The sequence below is a fragment of the Ictidomys tridecemlineatus genome, chromosome 1 (assembly GCF_052094955.1).
Source record: "Ictidomys tridecemlineatus isolate mIctTri1 chromosome 1, mIctTri1.hap1, whole genome shotgun sequence".
Taxonomy (NCBI): domain Eukaryota; kingdom Metazoa; phylum Chordata; class Mammalia; order Rodentia; family Sciuridae; genus Ictidomys; species Ictidomys tridecemlineatus.
In genome coordinates, this window is record NC_135477.1 from 149,939,382 (window position 1) to 149,961,295 (window position 21,914).

The following is a 21,914-nucleotide window of genomic DNA, read 5'->3' on the forward strand; positions in this document are numbered from 1 at the left end:
CACCTGAGTAGACTCTCCTGATGAAGAAGCTCCTCTTCTAAACATAAATGATTCTCACTGACTGCAGATCTACTGGATCTCAGGGCTATTGGTCTGACCACTGATTCTCACTGTTAGGTCTGAGGACAAAGGGAAGGGAGAGATACGGTGACTATTTATTTAAAAATCTACTTTACACCAGGTCATATGCACAACCCTGTGAACAGGTTTACCACTCCTACTTTACCAGAGGAAAGAACTGCCTCCGAGAAGGTGAACCACCTGCCTGGTCACACACAGCATAAAAGTGAGGCTGGGATTCAAATTCAAGTATGTCCAACTCCAAAGCCTATGTGTGTGCTTGTAGGTACAATCCCCCAATGTCAGATTGTACTTTATTTTTTCCTGTCTCTAAAAGTAAATTGCAGCAAAAATAGTCTTGCAGTGAATTTTATTTTAAAATTTTAATTACAAGAGAAAAGTATTACAGAAGGTTTAGAAAAAGGAAAAAAGCTATTATATATTTTGTTTTTATTTCCTTCCTGTGCCTTTTTCCCCCACAATTGTTATAACATTCATTTATCTGTGTATCCTGAACCAAACCACTTTATAACAAAACATCCTACTCATTTTCCATGTGGCTCCATGATTTTCCTAATTTTTAGATGCTGCGTAATCTCAGAGTGGGTAACTCTGTTTTAGAAAGTATTTTATGTAAATGGTTCAATCAAGTAGAAGAGAGACATGTATAAACCAAATATATCTTTTAAACCAGACTTTCTGAACATAAAGATTCTTTGAACTCTCCCTCAATATATGTTGCAGAGTTTCTGAGACAAAATTAACAGCGTAATTGCATAATTGGGGTTTTATGGGATGAATGAGAAGTCTTAGTGAAAACATTAGATAATATGATAAAGTCACTTACCAGGGCACCTTTTAAAACAACCAATTATTTCAGGTATTAACAATTTGCTGTGCCAAACAATGACAATTAAACCTCTGGAACAAATAATCTATCCACCAGACTTGAGCCAGCAGGGACACTGTTGTCTACACATGATGGGTGCTGTGTAGAATTCTAGTGGTCTCTGTCTTTTTTGTAGAGACTAGGACACTCTGTTCCTGTCATTCTCCTGACTGCTCCAGATTTCCCTAAAGACATCCCCCGAAGAAGATGAAGCCTCCTTCTACGACCCAGCAGATGTCCAATGCACATTAATATGGGCTTCTCAGGTTATAAATACAAACTTCTAAAATTTTCAGAATGTCAAAACAAATCAACAAAACCTGAAACTAAGGGGCTGGGGATGTGGCTCAAGCGGTAGCGTGCTTGACTGGCATTCGTGCGGCCCAGGTTCGATCCTCAGCACCACATACAAACAAAGATGTTGTGTCCGCTGAAAACTAGAAAAATAAATAAATATTAAAAAAAAAAACTTGAAACTAAGAAAATGGCTATATTAGAATAAGCTTTTTAAGAACTTTGGTTAGTTATTTATTTTTCTTTATGTGATGCTGAGGATCAAACCCAGTATCTCACATATGCTAGGCAAGTGCTCTACCCCTGAGCCACAACCCCAGCCTTACCATAAGCTTTTAATAAAGTTACAAGTTCTGACTGGATAAAAAAGAACAATGACAGATAAAAGAAACTTAAGTATACCTGCTGCATACCTAAGGCCGATTGCAAGTTAGAGTTTTCCTCTCAAAATTTAATGCTATTCATTGTTTTCCTTATTCATATTTCCTTTAAACATAAGTATGAAGCTGGGCGTGATGAGGTGCACCTGTAGGCCCAGCCACTTCAGAAGCTGAGGCAAGAGAATCACTGAAGTCCAGGAGTTTGAGGCCAGCTGGGCAACAGAGTGAGACCCATTCCCAGCAACAAAAAAGCAAAAACAACAAAAATCGTATATGTGGCCAGGTATATTCCAAGTATGATATTTTTGAAAGAATAAAAACAATTATAATAATGGACTTAAGAAAAATCTGCTCACAAATATGACAAGAAGGAAAATGAAGGTTACGATAATATAACCAGTACTTACCTCATTCCATTTATTTAGATGTGCAGCTAGGACTACTTTATTAAAATGCTTAAAATATCAAAGCTAAATAAAGAGAGTTTTTTGTTTTGCCAGTTGTAGTTTTATGCACTAGTAAATGAGTTTGGTTACGCCAAAACAAATGAGAAATGGATTAGGTTTTAATGCAATATTTTAAAAATCTGATAATAAATTCTTTCAATGGCATCCTAAAAATATACAAAGTATAATTTCTTTTTAAAATGTTCTAATTTATTAAACATTTACACAATGATTGGCATCATGCCATAAAATTCCTATGCATGATCTCAAGTTGGTGACCTTACGAAGTAGACTTTATTTATTTATTTATTTATTTAAAAATTTTTAAGTTGTTGATGGACTTTTATTTTATTTATTCACTTATATGTGGTGCTGAGAATCGAACCCAGTGCCTCACATGTGCTAGGCAGACGCTCTACTACTGAGCTACGGTCCAATATGTATACTTTTAATACATATGTATATTTTTAAGTAATTAAACTTTCGAAACCTCTCAGACATCACTTCCCAGCCTCCCAACTCCAGCCCTCCCTACTGCTGCCACTACCTCAGGACCAACTTCCCAGCCCCTGCTCACACTAAACCGAGTCAAAGGTTAACTTCCATTCTGAGACACTCTAAACTCTAATCTTGTGCTGCAAAGGACCCCACCCAATATACAAACTACCAAGCAAAAAGACTCCTCACCAAAATTAGTAGGGTCACAGAAGGGTGAGATGACACCCTCATCAGAGAGTGGAAATCAGCTGTAAAACTCAGAAGTTATGTAGATACACCATTTTATAGACAGAAATTGGTCAGTTGGTGCAAAGGCTCCTTTAGTACTACCTCTGCTGCCATTTCTTAGTGAGAAAATGACTTTTAAAAGCAAGGTAAAGAGCCTCGGGAGACGAGTGTAAGGGAACCAGAGCTGGCTCCACTCCTGGCACCAAAGCCCATGGCAATGGTGACAGACCTGGAGATACGCATGATGACAAATGCTGAAAGGCAAAGGCATCATGGCACGGAGACGGCAAGAACTGCGGACCCAGAATCAAGCCCTCAAACCCCCACACTCACAAGCCAAAACATTTCCTCATGTGTGAAACAGAACTACCATCAACAATTTTTGGAAATAATATTTGAGTCTTGGCTTCCAACTGAACAATTTTGTTCTGCACCAAAAACAATTCCATTCAAATTCCCAAAGTCTTTGCGTAGCTTTGTGCTAATTTCAGAATGGAGTTTCCTTCCAGAAACCCAATGAAATGAAAGGCAGAAACCAGGAAAAGAAAAAAAGAATTAAATAACGTACATAAGATAGCTTGCCGTTTTATGAAAAACAAATGAAGAATTACACTCACATCACACTGATAAACTGAGAGGCTGCCAGTGGTTCTCAGGGCAGATGTAACATTTTAACAAATGTGATTGTTTGTGAACGAAATAATTCTGATCAAAAACTTAATTGCAGCCAAAGTGAGCCCTGGGCTGTGTCACCATAATCCATTCTGACAGGAAGCAGTGAGTGGAGATTCCTACTGTGAACGGAGCACATGTGAAAGGTCAGCTTTGGCCTGGAACTTCAAAACCGTTAACGTGTAAAACAGTGTGCATTAGAGCCCGGAATGGCTAACCACTGGATTAGCGGATGTCCGCTGTGTGGGTCTGATGTGCTTTTGGCAGGTAATGGCTAATTGGTAAATAGGCAATGTATTGTAACTTCCTTCTTTGCCTCGTCCCAACATTTACCAGCAGAATCTATTCTTAATTATAGTCCTAGAATATTGCAATATTAGATTTATTACATGGTCTTGGTACAACAAAATAATTTATTTCTCAAATAAAACACATTTTTAATAATTTAGTGAAGGAAAAGTTGCATGTATTTAAGAAATAAATGTTTGTGCACAGGAATGGAAATTTTTTTCATATAAAATGGATATATATATATATTTGCTCATCAAATAGCAACTATAACAGCCAAATTTTGCCAAATAAGGATTTCATTAGAAGAAATATGTACTTTACTCTCATACAATAATCTGAAAACCCAATTATACAAGAGAATTTTACGTGGCTTAAAACAAAATTCTAAATAAAAATGCAGCTAATACCACAGTTTTCATTTTTCAACATGGAATGTTATTTATGAAAGAACCAAGTTAAATATTGCCTTATAAGTCAATGCATGCAACAGTATTTTATACCTATTTATTGCTATAACATTGGTCTGTTTGGTTTTAAATTATAGCCATTTCTCCTCTATCTAAGCCACTTAAGGTAATATGGCATTAATGAGTGATAAAAACTGGCCCTGGACACTTCAATGATTGCTTTAGGATCTTAACTCATTTCTGAGTTGTGGGGAAATAATATTTCCCTTTAAAAATATGCAGGTCTTCTTCAATAAGTTTAAATTCTGTTCTCAAAATTATTCTCTAAGGTCATGTTTGGTCATTGGGCAAAGAGAACTGCTGGGCCCACTGTGGGTCAAAACGAAGAAGGCTACTTGGTGAGGGAGCCTCATCCCCAGCAACTTCATGATTCCTGTTCCTTTTCAGAACATCAACTGATACCTTTGGAAACAAAACCACACATTTGCTTCTAACTGGAATGGATAGCTGAGGAGAAAAAAAAAATAATCCTGGACAGCAAAGCAATCAATTTCTTAAGTTTCTGCTTTTTGTACAGGATCTGGAAACTTCAATGTATTTGGAAATTCCAGAACCTTCCCAACAGTCTGCTCCTGAAAGTATGTGCTATCCACAGTTACCAATCCACCGCTGTGCACAAGCACCTTCTCAGAGTCTAGGCCCTCATCACAGTGGCTGTCCCTCGAGGAGCTTTCAGTGTGGTGGAGGAGCCCAGACAGGTCAAACATGAAGAGCTGTAAAGAGGTAAAGGAGAGGCCGGGCATGATGGCGCATGCCTGTAATCCCAGTGGCTGGGGAGGCTGAGACAGGAGGATTGCGAGTTCAAAGTCAGCTTCAGCAATTTAGTGAGGCGCTAAGCAACTCAGAGAAACCCTGACTATAAATAAAATTCAAAATGGGGCTAGGGATGTGGCTCAGTGGTTGAGTGCCCCTAAGTTCAATCCCTGGTGCTCCCCAACCCACAAAAAAGAGGTAAAGGGTGGGGAGAGGAAAGCAATCAAGAAGCTGCTGGACACATCCACTTGATGTTTTCACTCCTCCTTTCAGTAATGTCCAAGTAGACACCACAACAGCCATCAGATTCACAAGTCAGGCACCTAAGTTGTCCAAGGAAATCAATTTATCCTAGAGACACAAAAACAAGATGTCACAATTCCCCCTGCAAAGAATTTTTAAGGTTCCAAGCTGGTCATTAAGAGCATTTTCTGTTAAGTGACTAATTATACCTAGTAACACACTAAGTCATCCTTCTAGTCTCTTTCCTCATCATTTCTTCCATCATCACAGCTTTCCAGTATAATTCTTGGCTGCTGTTCCACTTTCTTGGTGACACTTAGGCTCAAAAAGAGCTTACAAACTTCCCTCTAGAAAAGTGACCAGCAGCAAAAAGTCGTTCCAAACTAATTTCAATTTAAAGCAAGCACGTCGACTCAGGGTGACAGACATGGTGCGGAGAAGCTGCACCCTGGTCTAACCTCAGTGCCAACACTCAACATCACCACTGTCTCGCTCAGGAGCAAGATTCCTGCCAGCCAACTGCAACTTTTAATTAAGAAACACACTTTGCTTACTTCTTAATTGGTTCATATTTGTTTACATGTTTTAAACTACAAAATGTCCCGAAGGTTGAATTTAATCTTTAATTCAGTTCTGGTCTATGAATCAATTTTTTGCAAATACAAAGAAATACGTTACCAGTTTCTTTTCAAGAAACCATCTGAAATGGGAGGACACCACAGAAATTGATCATTCAATGCTTATTTGTAGGAGCACATTCTCTGTTACTTGTAAATTATTTTGATTTACAGTGAATCGTTATTGTATTCATAAATGCTGGAAAGTTGATGAACAACATGATATAATGACACTCCAAAATAATTTTATAACTGCAGGTGTGCAAATCATAACACGTGGGAGATGACTCAAAGGATAATGGGGACTAGGGCAGTTTAGGAAGGGTCACATAAAGGAGGGAAAGGGATAAGCACATGGGCCCCCAATTTTCTGAGTTGTCTTTAAAACATACCACTGCAGGATAGGAAGATGCAGTGGAGCATGGGCTGCAGAGTCAACAGTCACACTTAAACAACCCAAGGCAAAATGCTTCATAATTTACAACAATCCAATCACACCGCTCATTCTTTTGAGGTTAAATGCTACTGACATAAGCTACACCTGAATCCAATCAGCGCAGAGACGTTGAGAAGATTCACACGAAAGGACTAAATTTGTCACAAATGGGTTGGTTTCCGATCTTAATGTAGCCAAGTTGCTTTACTCTGACCTCCATTGAACAAATCAACTTAATGGGCACTAGGAGTGCTATAAAACTTAACAATGGAGTGATTTTTAACTTTTAAAATATAGTTATGAAGCAAAATGTTGGATAGCTTCTACAATACTGGAAATCAAATTAAATCTAGATGTTTTTTAACAGTCTTGACAGATATAATCCTAGTTACCATGTAAATTTATGGTAAGCTGCTGTGATATTAGCCACAGGTGCTACTTTTAATATATGAGCCGCATCTGGCTGGGAATAGAATTTCTCAGAGGACTGAAAATGACCTCACTATCAGACAATGGAAGGGGGGGGGGAAGCAAGACCACTGTGGCATATAAAAAGCTGAAGATGTGGCCCACAACTAAATATTTCACATAAAATTCATTTTAACTCTGCAGTTGTAGGTTAAAGGATATTATGCTTTTAATATTTAAGAGGCGTAGATATATTTCAACCAAACAGCCAAAAGATTAAGAATGTAAGACGGTTATGAATACCCTAGCTACGTATATAATACTAGTTTGCCAATCTTTGATCAATGTTGGAAAAAATGATGTGCTAAGACTTGAAAAGAAAATTCTTTCACGGTTCCCAAGCACACGACATGAGTGGACACCACTGAGCACAGTAACCTAAGATGTTATAATTACAGATATTTAGGCAGAAGCAACTCTCCAGCGCCTGGCCAACAGCACTGGCTGTGTTTTTAGTTCTTTAGAGTCATTCATCACAACCAAGAAAATATTTTCACCAAGTAAATCTGATTTTTAAAAAAATCACTACAAGTAATTACCATTCTGGGTTTAGGAACTAGTAATATCACCCAGAGACAAATACAAAAGGAAAGTGCAAGTTTACTACCTACAACTAAAATTTTTTAAATAAAGATAAATATGTATAAAACACAAAATTGTTTGCTTTTAAGAAACCCTGAACCATTTGAAAGCCATCATTTGCCAGATAACTGGCAAGTGTGGAAATGTGATAGAGGATTTACAAAGACTTGATTTCCTATGAAATAACTCTTCCTGAATTAAACAAGCCTTCTTTATCTGAAAAAACTCTCAAAAAGTGAAACCTTTCTATGAAAATATTTCCTTCACCCTTGCACTAAGCTGTGAGAATAGTAGCTACAAAGCCCTATAACATAATATTTTCCTTCTGGGCTTCTCAAGTAACTTGAAGGGCTTGATTTTTTCAGCTTTAACAGATTAATTCTATCTAGGTGATGATTTCGGTTTACTTTTTGAACAAGTGACTAACTAGATCTATGCCTGATCTTAATGGGCATCAACATCCTGAGGACCTTTAGCAAGAAGGACATGGCAGCTCCCCGACATCTGTGTGCTCAACCAACAGCATCAATGTGGAGCAGTTAGAAAAGGGAGGCTCACAAAGCCTCTCCACTGTGACAGTGCTTACTTTATAAAAGAACTGGCTGAAATGACACATGACCTTTCTGTCCAATGTGATACAATGTACCTCCCACCACTAAAAATCATGAGGCAAAATATTTAACTAATTCAGAGAAATGTTTACCACACATGAAGTGAAAAAAGAAACTGACTAAAAATTATCTACAGTATAACCCCAATGTATATTCAAACACATAATCACATTATTTTTAAGTGTATCTTTCTGTGTTTTCTAAATTATAAGACATATTATGCAACCAGGAAAAAAAAAACATTTATTAGCCAGCTGAAGGTACCACACAAATGTAGCATGGTGGTATCCTTCCTGTAAGAGAGAGAAGCCTGGCTGATCTCCATGGGGAATGAGTAACCCACAAAAATTAAAGACTCTTGTTTATGGCTTGCAGTTTTAAACAAATAGAAGATGTAAGGAACATATCTTCAAATGTACACTGGAGAATCATGCTGTGAGACTGAATTGCAATGGCCCTCTCTTGTACACATCTGTATCCACGGCTGTATAGTCAGTGGCTTAGAAAGATGGATCCCTCAATGCACAACATGTGGGTCTCTCTGTGCAGAGTTCCATTATTCCAGGTAAAGTTTCCAGTTGCCTTTTGCAGACCTTCTTTTCTGGAAGTGACTTTCCCCTCCCGATAGAAGCTGACCTCCAAACTGTAATAGATTTAAGACTGATAACTGGTCAATTGAGTACTATAAACTAATGTTTTCCAGGCCCAGCACAGGGAACCCTGTAGTAAGTTTCAGGTCAAATTCCTATCAGTAGCTGGCTACCTTTTTGTTCAAAATATGCCAAGAACGCACAGCCTCCCATGTGTAGAAAAACATTCAATTTGGAATAGCAAAGCTGTTCATTCAGAGGTCTAAGATGTTCGCCAACAAAACTAAAGTCTACATTCTGAGTTATTCTAAAATTCTTCAAAAGATAGATTTGTGTTAAGAAAAGCCATCACCTTAGCATAGGAAGGCTTGAAAATATGTCGCCACTGCCTGCTTCCTTGGTAAGTCTGAGCTCATTCCTTAACTTCTCTGACTTTTCTACTGTTCGCAGAATGAGGATACCAACACCCATCCAGAGAAGGCTGCTGGGATATTATTGCACAGGGCAGCTAACAGCAAGCTACTGACACCCCGTAGACCTCACTCACTCACTAATCCATAAAGTACTTTGTGATTCTCCAGACTGTCATAAAGAAAAGTGATCTGGCTATGTTTCAGGTAAATAATGCAACATTCATTGTCACCTGGTAGCTGGGCATGGTGTCGCACACCTGCAGTCAACTACTTGGGAGACTGAGGCAGGAAGCTCACTTGAGCCCAGGAGTTCAAGACCAGCCTAGGCAACAGAGAGAGACCACATTTCAAAACAAACAAAATGAGTCACATATATAGAATAATCTAAAGCAACATTTTTACATTAAAATTTCTATAAATAATTCTCCCCAAATAGGTTCAATATATTTTTAACTTTTCTATACAGAACCCCATCAAGTTATAATGAAGGAAAAAAAAAGAAAGAAAGAAAAATCAGCCAAGAGTGCTTCACCAGTAGTCACAGAAAAGAAAATAAAGAATATGAAACTAAAAGAACTGTCAGGAAACAGAAATGAGTGCCTAACAGAGATGAGGTAGACAGGCCTGTGGTAGCCTCCCAGTGTGGGTCCTTCGTGGAGTCTTGGAAGGACCTGTCCTGAGTCCCAAGACACCATCATTCACAACAGACTGTGGCTGTGGCTGTGGGTGACTGAGGCTGTGGTGTGAAAATACTGAGTGAATGCAAGTGTGAGTGCTTTTTCTTAGAGGCAACTGACTAGAGGTGCCAGGAGTGGCCCGAGTCCTTTTCTACTGCTTCAAAGCTAGACACAGAACTTTGAAAAGCCATTCTTCTGGGAAGTGCCCAGTGGCATAGAGACCACCCTCTCATCCCTGTCAATCACTTAGCAGCCAACTCAGGAACCATCTGTGACTAGGAGTAAGGAGATGGGAGGTGGGAAATGTCCCTAGTGAGAACAGGTTTTAGGTAATAACCCGTAGGAAGCAAAAAGAAGAAAAATGTTTTATTCCTTCGAGTCTTAAGTATACTGACCCACAGTGAACCAAATCAAGGGACCCCATGTATTCAAATGCACATAGGTAATGCTGAGCTGCATACTATGGGAGAGGTACACAAGCTCAACCAATCCAAGTCTCTGCCATTGAGGTGCTTATACCTGAGTGAGAGAGACTCAGGTGAGTAGCTGTGTTGCCCTGCTGCATGATATAGTGCACTAACTCTCAACCAAATTCTGCCATTGATTCACTGTCACCCTGGCAACTCACTGCATCCCTGGGTCTTCTGGTCACCTTCTTCTTTCCAGCTCTGATAGTCATAGGATCAATTCAACTCTAAGATTCACAAGTTTAATATCAAAACGTGGATGAAAGAACTTCACATAAAAAGCAACCTAAAGACTGAGTCCTAAAAGGAAAGAAGACAACAAACCAGCATCTGAGGCATGGGAGGATCTGTGTAAGCCAAAGAGCTCCTCTTCCCCTCCAGGATGGCCTGCACCTGCCCCACCAAAACCATCCTCGCCATGGGCACCGAAGACCTCCATGCGGTTTGACCTAATGGTCATCCCTTGGTACTCACCTTGCCTGGCATCTCAGCAGAACTGACCCTTCCCTTCTTTTAAAATGCCACCTTCTTTTGGATTCTGTTGTACAACACTTACTTCATTTTCTTATTCCTCTAACAAGTCTGAGTCTTTTGCTAGCCCCTCTTCTTCTCTTCAGTCTCTAAACAGCCCGAGTCCTGAGCCTGCTTCTCATGTTATAATTTCTTCCTGAGTGACGTCATCTATTATCTCAGCCTTTTTCCATACATACCTATGACCCTGCCATTATCTGTGACTCAGACCTCACCTCTGAGTTCCTGATTCAGACATCAAACTACCTCCTTGAAGTTGACATTTGGATGTCTCACAGCAACTCACACTTAACAATGTCCCACACAGAAATCCCTGCACCCCAGTCCTGTCCTCTCCCACATTTCCACTCAGTAACTAGCATCTCCAGTTACCCAGCTCCTTCAGACCTGAAATCTGAGAGCCATTCTCAGGACCCTCTGCTCTTCTTCCCTACCACCCACCAATCTCTCCTCCCTAGTCAGGAGAAACTTGAGTATTCTCTTTGTATTTGCATTTTCCATAAGAGTTAAGTGTGCTGCTACCTCTGGTTTCTTCTCATGGGAACTCCTAAATATAGTCCCAGCCCTCGTACTTCTGTGCTTTTGCTGTCCCTGCCCCAGTCCACCCCAGCAGTGATATCTCATCTGGAAGAATGCAACGGCCTCCTCAGCATTCTCCTAGTTTGACTTTGGCCTCTTCCACTCTATCTTCTACATCCTCTGATTGGTCTTTTCTAAAAAATGCCTCAGCTCATCACTTCCTTGCTGATCCCTTCCCTGACTGCTCCCTTCAAACAGAACTGGTCTCTCCAATATCTCCTCAATAATATTAGGCTTCCCCACTACTCTCTCTCACAGTGCCCCTTGCTCTTGTGGCGGTGGTCATCTGTGCTTGTGGTCATCCAGGGTACGCATCAGTGGGAGTCCAATCCTGGCTCCATGCTTACCAGCTGTGAAATGGTGGCCAAGTCCCTTAGACTAAGCATCAGTTTTCTTATCTGTAAAGTGAGGGAAACACCTGCTTCACAAAGTTTTGTGAGGATTAAATGAATAAATGCATGTAAAGTCCTTAAGTGTTCATTAAGCATTAGCTATTAGGATTTTCCTTCACGGCACTCACCGTAACTTGTGATTATACTTTCCTTTTTTCTTTGTTTATGCTCTCTCCCCCACTAGGCTGTAAGCTTTGTGGAGATGGGGACAGTATCTGCCTTGTAAACTGCTGCACCCCAGCATCCAGCACAGTGCCTCATCTAAAGTGAGTGCCCAGTTGTTGTATATTAGCAGGGAATAGATAAAAACAGAAATGGGTGGAATGTGGACGGACAGGGGCAAGATGGGCTAGGATCTGGAGTGGCAGGGAGGAGAACAGCTTGAATAAAAGTAGACAAGAATGGAACTGAGATGCCAGGGGTCTTGGCCCAGTCCCAGCAGGGCCACTAATTTTCCATGGCCTCGATCAAGGTACTCTCCTGCCTTCGGCCCCTCACTTCTTCAGTCAGTGACCTCTGGGTGACCTCTCAGGTATCTTATAGTTCTAACCTGTAAATAAAGAGACTTCTTGCAGGCCTGGGGTTGTAGCTCGATGGTAGAGCGCTTGCCTAGCTTGTGTGAGGCACTGGGCTCCATCTTCAGCACCACATGAAAATAAGCAAATAGGGACTGGAGTTGTGGCTCAGTGGTGGAGCACTTGCCTGGCATGTGTGAGGCCCTGACCTGAGTTCGATCCCCAGCACCATATACAAATAAATAAATAAAATAAAAAAGATCCATTGACAATTAAAAAATATTTTTTTAAAAAAAGAAAATAAATAAATAAAATAAAGGCCTATCAACAACTAAAAAAATTTTTAAAAAAGAGAGAGACTTCCTGCAGGAGTAACGAGAGACAGGGTTAGGGCAGGACTGCAGGCAACTTTGAAAGCTTCTGAGAAGATGAAATATATTCTGTAAAACACAACAGAAATGTGTTGGGATTTCTGAGCAGAGACCGAGTCACAAGAGAGTGGTATGCAGGCCAGTGGGAGCAGGGAGCAGGGAGCATCTAAAGGTGACAGACGGTGAGAAAGGTCCTGACAGAACTCTAAGGGGAAGGCAGGGGCACCCTGACCAGAGCAGAGTCCTAGGAAGACACTGAAGAACAATGGAGCAATTCTTGGTGACTGGTCTCCGAGATAATTCAGCTTCAGGTCTGAGGGCTTGAAAGGATGATGGCCTTAGGAAGTAAAGAAAGGCCAGTGTTGGCTTTCAGACACCCCAAGCCTGAGGCAATGCTGAAGGTGGAGGAGACTGCCCTGCCAGGGACCCAGCTCACAGAACCAACAGAGGGCCCTCCTTTCCCCAACACACTCCCTCACAGAACTTATCAGATCTCCAAGGACCAACTAAAAACTCCCCTTCTCCAGGCAGCGACCCTGTAGTACATCTCCTTCAGCTTACCCATACTTCACATTTTAGTGCTGATTAATAGAGCAACTTGAAAAACTAAACCGCCTTGTAAAATTTAGATGCACCACCTCCCCAGCAAAACTGGGAGCTCTTGTAGGCAGAGACAGAACCACATAGTTCTTTTGCATCTTCTTCCTTCCACACCTTGGGCTGGACGGTGCCGGTCTCTTGGCAGCTGCCAATTCAAGTGCCTTGCAGTGCTCACTAAGCTGGACAAAGCCAGACCATGCGGTTCCCGGCCTGCCCAGCTGGGGTGGCTCCAGACACCTGGTATGTGTCCACAGCCAGGACTGCAATGGCAAGGGCAGAGTATTTGAAGCTAGTTTGATGGATGGTATGGCAAAAGACCACAATCCTGCCCTGCTGGCTAAGAGCACACTGGCAAACAGATTCGTTAGATGCATTGCTGTTTTCATAGGACTGATTTTAATGATACAATTAAATGACCTCTGGTTGCTCAACAGTGATACCTAGGTTACTCCCAAACAAGCACAGCTTTGTTTGTGTCAGCTGGTGAGTATCCCCATCCTCAGGGAAGTAAGGTGAAACTCATTTAAGGAAGGAAAGTAATCCAACAGGAAATCCTTGGAAAACAACATATCTCCTAAAAAATAAAAACAACAACAACAACAACAAAAGCTTTCTATATCACAGTAAGATAAAAGTGTTGTTACCAGAACCAGTATGTGAGTCTGGCACCTGCTAACTGCGACATGAGCCAGTGTGACCACAAGCAATCCTATGGTCTCTGTCTGGTTCAGTGCTGTCCTGTAAAATTCTGTGAATGAGTTAGAATGCCCATGAGTGTGCCTAGATCACAAGGGCAATATAATATGATGGTGAGTTAACTGCCACACAGAGGAGAGGCTGTTATGCTGTTTTATTTAAAAGGACACACAAAAAAAGAGCAGAACACAGAAAGCTCAGAGCCAGGGGAAAAGGACCTCACCCACCTGTCCACACAGTTGGACCAAATCCCTCCTGAGAACAGTCAGCAACTGGCGACTATTCAGCCACCAGAATGTGAGTGCAACCAAGAACCCTGAGTAGCTAACACAGCCTCCGCATAAGCACCCAACATCCATATTCTGAAGCATCTGAATGCATATTTCTTTGAACAGTTTGAATGCACCAAAACTTACAGTGCAAACCTAAATGCCACTGATGATGGCTATACTGAAGCAGCGAGCAGGCACACCAAAGAAAAACAGAAACAGAATGAAAAAGAGCAAGACCGCAATACTTTTATTATTTAAGGTCTCCTTCCAATTATTTTCTGCAATTATTGAACTGGCAGTCCCTTGTTATTAATTCATATTCAACCTATTTAAGCGGTACCAGCAATGTGGGCTGGAAACAAATGCCTCAGTAATTTCCTAACTCTTGAGCGTTATTTTCTTGTCAGTTAAATTTAAAGCAACGCATTTGTGACCACTTTATACCAAGTTAATCTCATCTAAAGTGCTTCACAAACCCTAACAGCTACGCTAAGGTTTTATACTAATGAAAGCAATTTACATAAATGAAATTTATGTCAATGCATTTCATGACAAATTTTTTATTTTATAATAATTATGGTACTTATATGATAACATCTGTTGATATTCACAGTCTAAACCTGGCAAAGATTTAAAATCACAACACTTTCCATGCATTATGTACATTATCTGTGAAAAGCAATAAAAAAGCAATGAATGCATCAATCATACCAATATCATCTGCAAAGCATAAATCTGAAATACCTTTCACGTCAGCTCAAACTGCTTTTTTATTTTTTACACACCTGATTTTACGCCATCTGTAAAAAGGCAAGACAAAGACTGTTGAGGAAATTATATGTCTTGGCTGTTTGACTTTTACAAAATACTCAGGCTAAGTTCTGTAAACAGAAGATTTACTACACGACTAAGAAAGACCGATGCAGTTAAAAGTCCGTTTTTATTAAAGGGTGGTGTAATGACCACAGTGTTTTCTCACTGCAGTGTGGCATCATATTTGCATTGTTGACACCTGTTTTACATTTCTCTTGTCTATCACTGCATATGCTTTTACAAATACATATCAGGTTTAAGCCAATTGTATGGCACATCCAGCAGAAGCAAAACTTCTAGGCTCTAGTTTCCCCACCTGGGTGGACACCGACACTGATGTTTTGGCCACCATGTGATATCATCAACACAGTCCCACCTAGGGCTCCCCAGGACTTCAGAAAGAACTCCAGAGTGAATGCCAAGATGAATACCACACAGATATTTTGGTTATCTTTTCCAAGTCTAGGTAATGTGTGTTAAAACACACTCATCTCGGGGCTGGGGATGTGGCTCAAGCGGTAGCGCGCTCGCCTAGCATGCGTGCGGCCCGGGTTCGATCCTCAGCAGCACCACATACCAACAAAGATGTTGTGTCCGCCGAGAACTAAGAAAAAATAAATAAATGTTAAAATTCTCTCTCTCTCTGTCCCCCTCTCTCTCTCACTCTCTCTTTAAAAAAAAAAAAAAAAAAAAACACACTCATCTCTACTCTCCATTCCAAGGAAAACCATGGACACTTTCTCAGGTTTCCTGTCTGCTACGGTTACAAAGCCCATCAGTAAGCACATATTAAATGTAGGCTACTGTATGTAATAGCCACATGAGTTTTCACTTTACCTGCTCCCAGACACATAAACATCAGCCCATACCTTAAGCAAATGGCACTTTCTAATCTACACCATGCCCAAGTCTTGGGCACCTCCTCTCCGGAATTGCTTCCCTACCCTCCACAGGCAAAATACCTCTTCCAAGACTGCTCAGGTACACTGCTGACTCATAACTGTGATGTGCACAACAAACAATAATAAAACCCAAACTAATTCGTTCACAATGAGAGTTGGCTGAGACCTCCTCCAAAAGCCTGTGGAGGGTTGTTGAGATTCATTAATGGTTGTCTTTCTTCTGGTATCATCTGTCTTTCTTCTGGTATCTGACTTCACTAAACATTTCAAAATGTTAACCATAAGCCTATTATCAAGTCCCTCAATAAAACATTTTTATAAAGTCAGCAACAGTAACCTTCAACTGCTCTAAGGCAAGAGTCTCTCTGGGCACAGGAAGAGAAACATTTTATAAACCCCCAAAGCCACGTGTGGTGCTACCACTGTGAGGTGCACAGACCACTACCACGCAGCCACAGCCATGCTAACAAGACATTCAGGAGGCTCCTCCTCACTCCCACACCACTCCAGAAGTCTTTCAATGGCAGCAGTTACAAATGTGAATGTGATGAACAAGATGGAGAACAAATAAAGCTTGGGCCTTGCCTTGCAAAAGGTACTACACTTGGACAAGCTGTTAAACTGAACCAGGTGCCCGCTTCGGAGGCGAAAGCTGGCAGAGTACTAGCCAGTTCATAGGAGTCAATGTCAGACACCCAGCAGCCCCTCGGGAAGGAAAGACAAGGTTCCAGGAGTACAGGGAACTGGAGCCCCTCCTCACAGAGCGTGGGCCCTCTCCATTACCAGTAGGAAACTCCTTGTAGCCTCCACCCAGAGTCCTTCCCAAAAGGTACCAAACCAAATCCAGTGCCCAGTCATGGCTGCTTACCTACTCCTGATACTGAGCTAGTTTCCCTGCCCAACAAGGGTGGTCCCAGGTACCCAGTAGTGTGGAAATGAGACAGCTTGCCCAGGGGGTGCGAATGGCAGCTGGCCAGGCTAGGCTCCTGCCCTGGAGGGCTCCACCTGCTGGTATCTGGAGTTGCTGTTTCCTGAGTTCCAGAGCCTCACCTTCTGCACCTACTTGTAAAGCTGAAACCGTCCTGATTTTGTAAGCTTCCCGTTTATCCCTGTACATGACAATACACAACAAAATTTATCTTTATGGGACACTCACACCCACATTTCTAACATTTTGTTCTTTCAGTGCAGACACCCTGCAGTTGCCAAACACCCAAGAATAAGTTTATATGTCAGTTACAGACCTCTCCCTCCTTATGTCTACACGAATAGAAAAGGAAAGTCAAGCTCCTTTACAAATGCCAACCCCACCCTGTCTGAGACCAAGCACTCGAGTATGGAAATTCTCTGCCTCAAGTCCCAACACTGTCATGTTGTCTACTCTCAAAGTGTCACCATCTGTCACCATCACACTGCCCATCAACCCACGAAGCACTGCAGACCCTGTGCACACTGCAGAGGTCAACAGCAATCCACACCCATGGCTACTTCATCTACCTATGCTGAGAGAATCCCTTCGGGATTTTCACATTTATCATCTCAGATTTGTCCCCATTTGAGCTACCAAATAAACTTGGGTTATGTGAAATCAACCATATCTTGGTAAAACCTCTGAGAAAAAAGAAGGTCAAACATATTTTTCTGGCTCTATCACTATAATAAAATGAGAAAAAGGCCAAAGCTCTGAGAAACAGGTTTCCATCCAGGGCCCCTGAAAATGTTCCTAAAATGTACAGTTGCTTTCTAAAATAATAAAAGAAATAAAGACAGATGCAAACTTGTGATACCAATTTACAAATACTACATAAGCAAATCATTTAAAAATTATAATGTCCAACCAAGTGTAATCTTAACTCCTGAATTTTTTTTTTAATTTTTGTAGTTTTCGATGGACAGCGTGCCTTTATTTTATTTATTTATTTTGTTAATGTGGTACTAACGATTGAACCCAGTGGCTCAAACATGCTCTGCCACTGAGCTACAGCCCCAGCCCCTACTCCTAAAGATTTTAGTGAAAGCAAAATGAAGACTGCAAAGAACTGAAAATTTTCATAACCTACTGTGCAAAAGAATATATTTTATCCATATGTTCAGCAAAGATGGGGTACCATCGTTAGAGGCACATGGAACACAGCAGGCCTCCCCAACTCCTGCTGAGGGCAGGGCTGTAGCGAGGGAGATGCAGCCTTACCACAGTGCACATGTGAACACACAAATGCCTGCTCTCACACACACACAGAAATAGGCCCAGGGTTTCAATGGTCACCCTCACCTACCCAATTTGCATACACACAGGGACTGTACCTAGAAGACATATTCCTAGGTTAGGACCATAGGCGTGTAGATTTTAAAAGTTGACAGGCGTGGGGGCTGGTAGTGTGGCTCAGTGGTAGAATCCCTGCCTAGCATGTGTGAGGCCCTGAGTCTGATCCCTAGCACCACTAAAAACAAAAATGAACAAACAAAAAAGGTTGGCAGCCATTGCCCACTTGCCCTCCAAAAAGATTATATCAAATGACACTCCCTGTCATAGTTGCACTTCCTCACCAGCCCGAACTCCAAGGACCAATGTTTTAATCCCTCCCTTGCACACACCCTCCCCAACCTCCCTGACTTTGCTCCTGTTTCCTATTTGACAAATGTTCAGTTTTCCTTCAGCCCAACTCCACACCTACTCCAAGCCTGTGTCTACGCAGCTAAATGTGCCTAGAAAAACAAAATCTTCACTTTAAATATGTGACCAAACTCTGAAGAGACACTAAGAACTGGCTACACCTCCCCAGAGAATTCACCATCTTAGTCTCCAAGATGACCATTTCTCCCACTCTCTCCCCAGACCTCCAACACGCCTCCCTTCCGCATTCACTGACTACCCATCTACCTCCTTCAGTACCCGTCACTCTTCCTGCTTTCCTATGACAATGCACACACCACCCCCAGGCCTGCATTGCCCATCCAGTCCTGTGTTCTCACAGTTACCCCTCTGGAAATGCTCACACTGGTCTCTCCAGCCTGACCCCTGATGCCATATATCCACCTGCTAACCTGATTTCTCCACTTGGATGACCTCCTCTCAAACCTGAAGTGCCCAAGCAAGGTTCATTCCCTACTCCCCTCCCCCATGCCCTGTCTTCACAGCTCAGTAAGTGGCACTAATGCCACCATCCTTCACCCTACAGCTTGAACCCACACCCTGAGGTTATCCTTGAAATATTTCCAGTCTATCAGCAAGATTTTTTTTTCTTTTTTGGTGGTGGTGCCCAGGGCCTTGCACTTTCTAGGCAAGTACTCTACCACTGAGCGACACCCACAGCTCTACTCAGGCATCACACATCTCCACCCAGAGAGACCACTTCAGACTATTCTATCTCAAAAAGGGTCTCCCCCTTCACCTTCTATTCCAATCTCCCACATAATTCTTCTTCATGCCACCTATGAGGTGTTATTGCATTATCTACTTATTATCTATCTTCCCCACTGAAATATAAGCCACATGAGCTTAGAAGAATGCCCAGCACAGAGAAAAAGATGCTTAACAAATATTTGGTAAATTAATTAATTTTTTAAAAAATTTACCTGCACATACAACTGTTACATTGTGAGTAAATTATACCTACAGAGAATGACTAGAAGAAAATGGAAAAAATAAAAGTAGTTATAATGAGAAATCTTTTTTTTTTTTAATTTATACCATTCTATTTTAACATTATGTTGTTGCTAGAAAAAAAAAAGATAGTGGCAGGCTGGGGATGTGGCTCAAGTGGTAGCGCACTCGCCTGGCATGCGCAGGATGCTGGGTTTGATCCTCAGCACCACGTACAAATAAAATAAAGATGTTATGTCCACCGAAAACTGAAAAATAAATATTTTTTAAAATTCTCTCTCTCCCTCTCTCCCTCTCTTCCTCTCTCTCTCTCTCTCTCTCTCTCTCTCTCTCTCTCTCTCTCTCTCTCTCTCTCTTTAAAAAAGAAAAAACAAAAGACAGTGGCTTTTCCAAAAGATGAATGAGGATCTGTCAGTGCCAGGGAGTCACTACCCTACTCATGGGTTGTAAGCAGGAGCCAAGCAGCTCCTGGTGTGGGGAGCTGGCCTGGGAATAGGAAGGGGCCTTGGTGCTCTCCTGTTGAACACAACATCAACAGAGCCACTCTGCAACCATGATGGATCAAAAATAGACCATTCTGGGGGCCGGGGTTGTGACTCAGTAGTAGAGTGCATGCTAGCATGTGTGAGGCACTGGATTCGATCCCTGGCACCACATAAAAATAAACAAAATAAAGGTATTGTGTCCATCTACAACTAAAAAAAATAAAAAATAAAAAAATAAATAGACCATTCTGTAATGACATCTGAACACAGACAAAACAGGAATGCTATCCAAGCCACAAAACATGAAACACCCCCACTTTCCCAGCTAATGAGGAACTACTGCTTCTTTTCCAGTTTCAGCTTTGGCCCAACCTTAGTCTGTTGTCCCTTAGGTAAGGTTCATTAAAATACTGAATCACAGAATTGTCTCTTTCCAGGCAATATCCAATTCAGAGCAAAGTCCTGATTCCTTCAGCACTCTCCAAAAACACTTAGCACAAGCCCAAATCCCGTCACAAGTCTTTGCAACACACTGTCTTCCTGAGATGCCCATGGTTCCCTATAGGGTGTGCTCTCCTTTGCTGCAATGAGCAATAAAGCCAACTTGTTCAACTAGACGTGTGCTCTTGGTTGTCTTTGGCTGGACTGCAGTGACAGTTGTCATGACATCAGTGCCATTACAGGAAAAGTCACAGCAGACTGCTGGAAAATTGACCCAGGATATAATGTCAGTGCTGGTTCTCTGAATACATTCTCTGACACCAGCTGATTTTCTTAGTATCTATGGTCTTCTGTTTCCTAAAAGCTGAGTGAAGGTGGGGGGGGCCTAGTTAATGAAATGTCCCAGTGAATAATATTAGTTAATCAGGGATGCCCTGAAAGCTTCCCTTCCCCCATTTCTGAAAGTGGTCCAGAGTGCAAGGTTGGAGTGGTGCTGGAGGACTGACTCATGGGCAGGGCCTGAGGCAACACCACTCAAGTACTTTAAGCCACATGTTCAAGCCCAATAAATTAGCCCGGGCTTAAAGAAGTCAAGCTGTACACATGTAAGAATTTTAATAAGCTTGGAAAATGCTACCTAGAGCTTATACACAAGCTTACTGTACCAATGGGATTCCTTGCCACCAGCCACAGAGTGCTAAGCCCCTGACAAGAGCTGTCGAGCACGTGGGGCAGCAGGGACAGGGAGCCTGCTTGGTCCAGGTTTCCTCAGGAGTTGAGGACTCAGAGCAGATGGCTGGCAGCCAGATGGATGGAGAACAGAATAGGGCAGGCAGCTCGGTGGAGCCAACGGCATTTACTAGGAAAACATGCCGAGGGTTTCTTTGGTGGAAATCTGGTCCTCACACACCCTTCTAGAAACTAGCAAACACTACAATCAATGTCTGCATTTATCAAATGCCTGTTTGTACCAAGAACTGTGCTAGGTACAATAGAGAGTTATTTAAACAAACACGGTCTCTGACTTCTAGTTGCTGACACCTAATATAAATAAAAACAATAAATCTGTCCAAAGGATTACCAAACTAACTGAACAAACACGAAATAGTCAAAAGCATTTACCTTATATAAATGCAGCAGAATAATAATTGAAGGGTAAGTCATGGGAGATGACTCTCTAAGCAGGGTGGGACCTAAATGGAACAGTTACTTTGTTGAGTCTCCAAGAGGGAGGTCAGGTTTTAAGAAAAGATTCAAGGATTGGCTACTGGGCTTGAGGAAAATGGGCCAATTAGGAAAGAGGGTACAGCTTAGGAGATGACTTAGAGGCAGAAACACAACTACAGGAAGAACCAAAACTACCCAGGAAAAGGAAAGGTAATCAGCCCAACAGGTGTATGTTTCTCTTTTTTTTTTTTTTAAGAGAGAGAGAATTTTTTATATTTATTTTTCAGTTTTTGGTGGACACAACATCTTTATTTTATTTTTATGTGATGCTGAGGATCGAACCCAGTGCCCCACGCATGCCAGGGGAGCGCATTACCGCTTGAGCCACATTCCCAGCCCAGGTGAATATTTCTCAATTGGTCTTATTCATGCCCCTTTCTGATAAATATAAAAATTTCACACCC

General features: G+C 41.6%; 1 protein-coding gene across 6 annotated transcripts in view; it reads right to left on the reverse strand.

Moving 5' to 3' along the window:
- The window catches only part of Pcbd2 (pterin-4 alpha-carbinolamine dehydratase 2), a 46,749-nt gene that overhangs the window by 19,869 nt on the left and 4,966 nt on the right, over window positions 1–21,914 (reverse strand). Inside the window, exon 1 of one of the 6 annotated variants that reach the window (XM_040272840.2) lies at window positions 21,406–21,691. The exons of 4 other annotated variants lie outside the window; for them this stretch is intronic. In XM_040272840.2, the coding sequence (XP_040128774.2) occupies window positions 21,406–21,447 (42 nt within the window). In that variant the 5' untranslated portion in view covers window positions 21,448–21,691. Of the gene's footprint in view, window positions 1–9,168; window positions 9,199–21,405; window positions 21,692–21,914 lie in introns of those variants that run through there. One more of the 6 variants, XM_078049019.1, reaches the window with a different exon arrangement.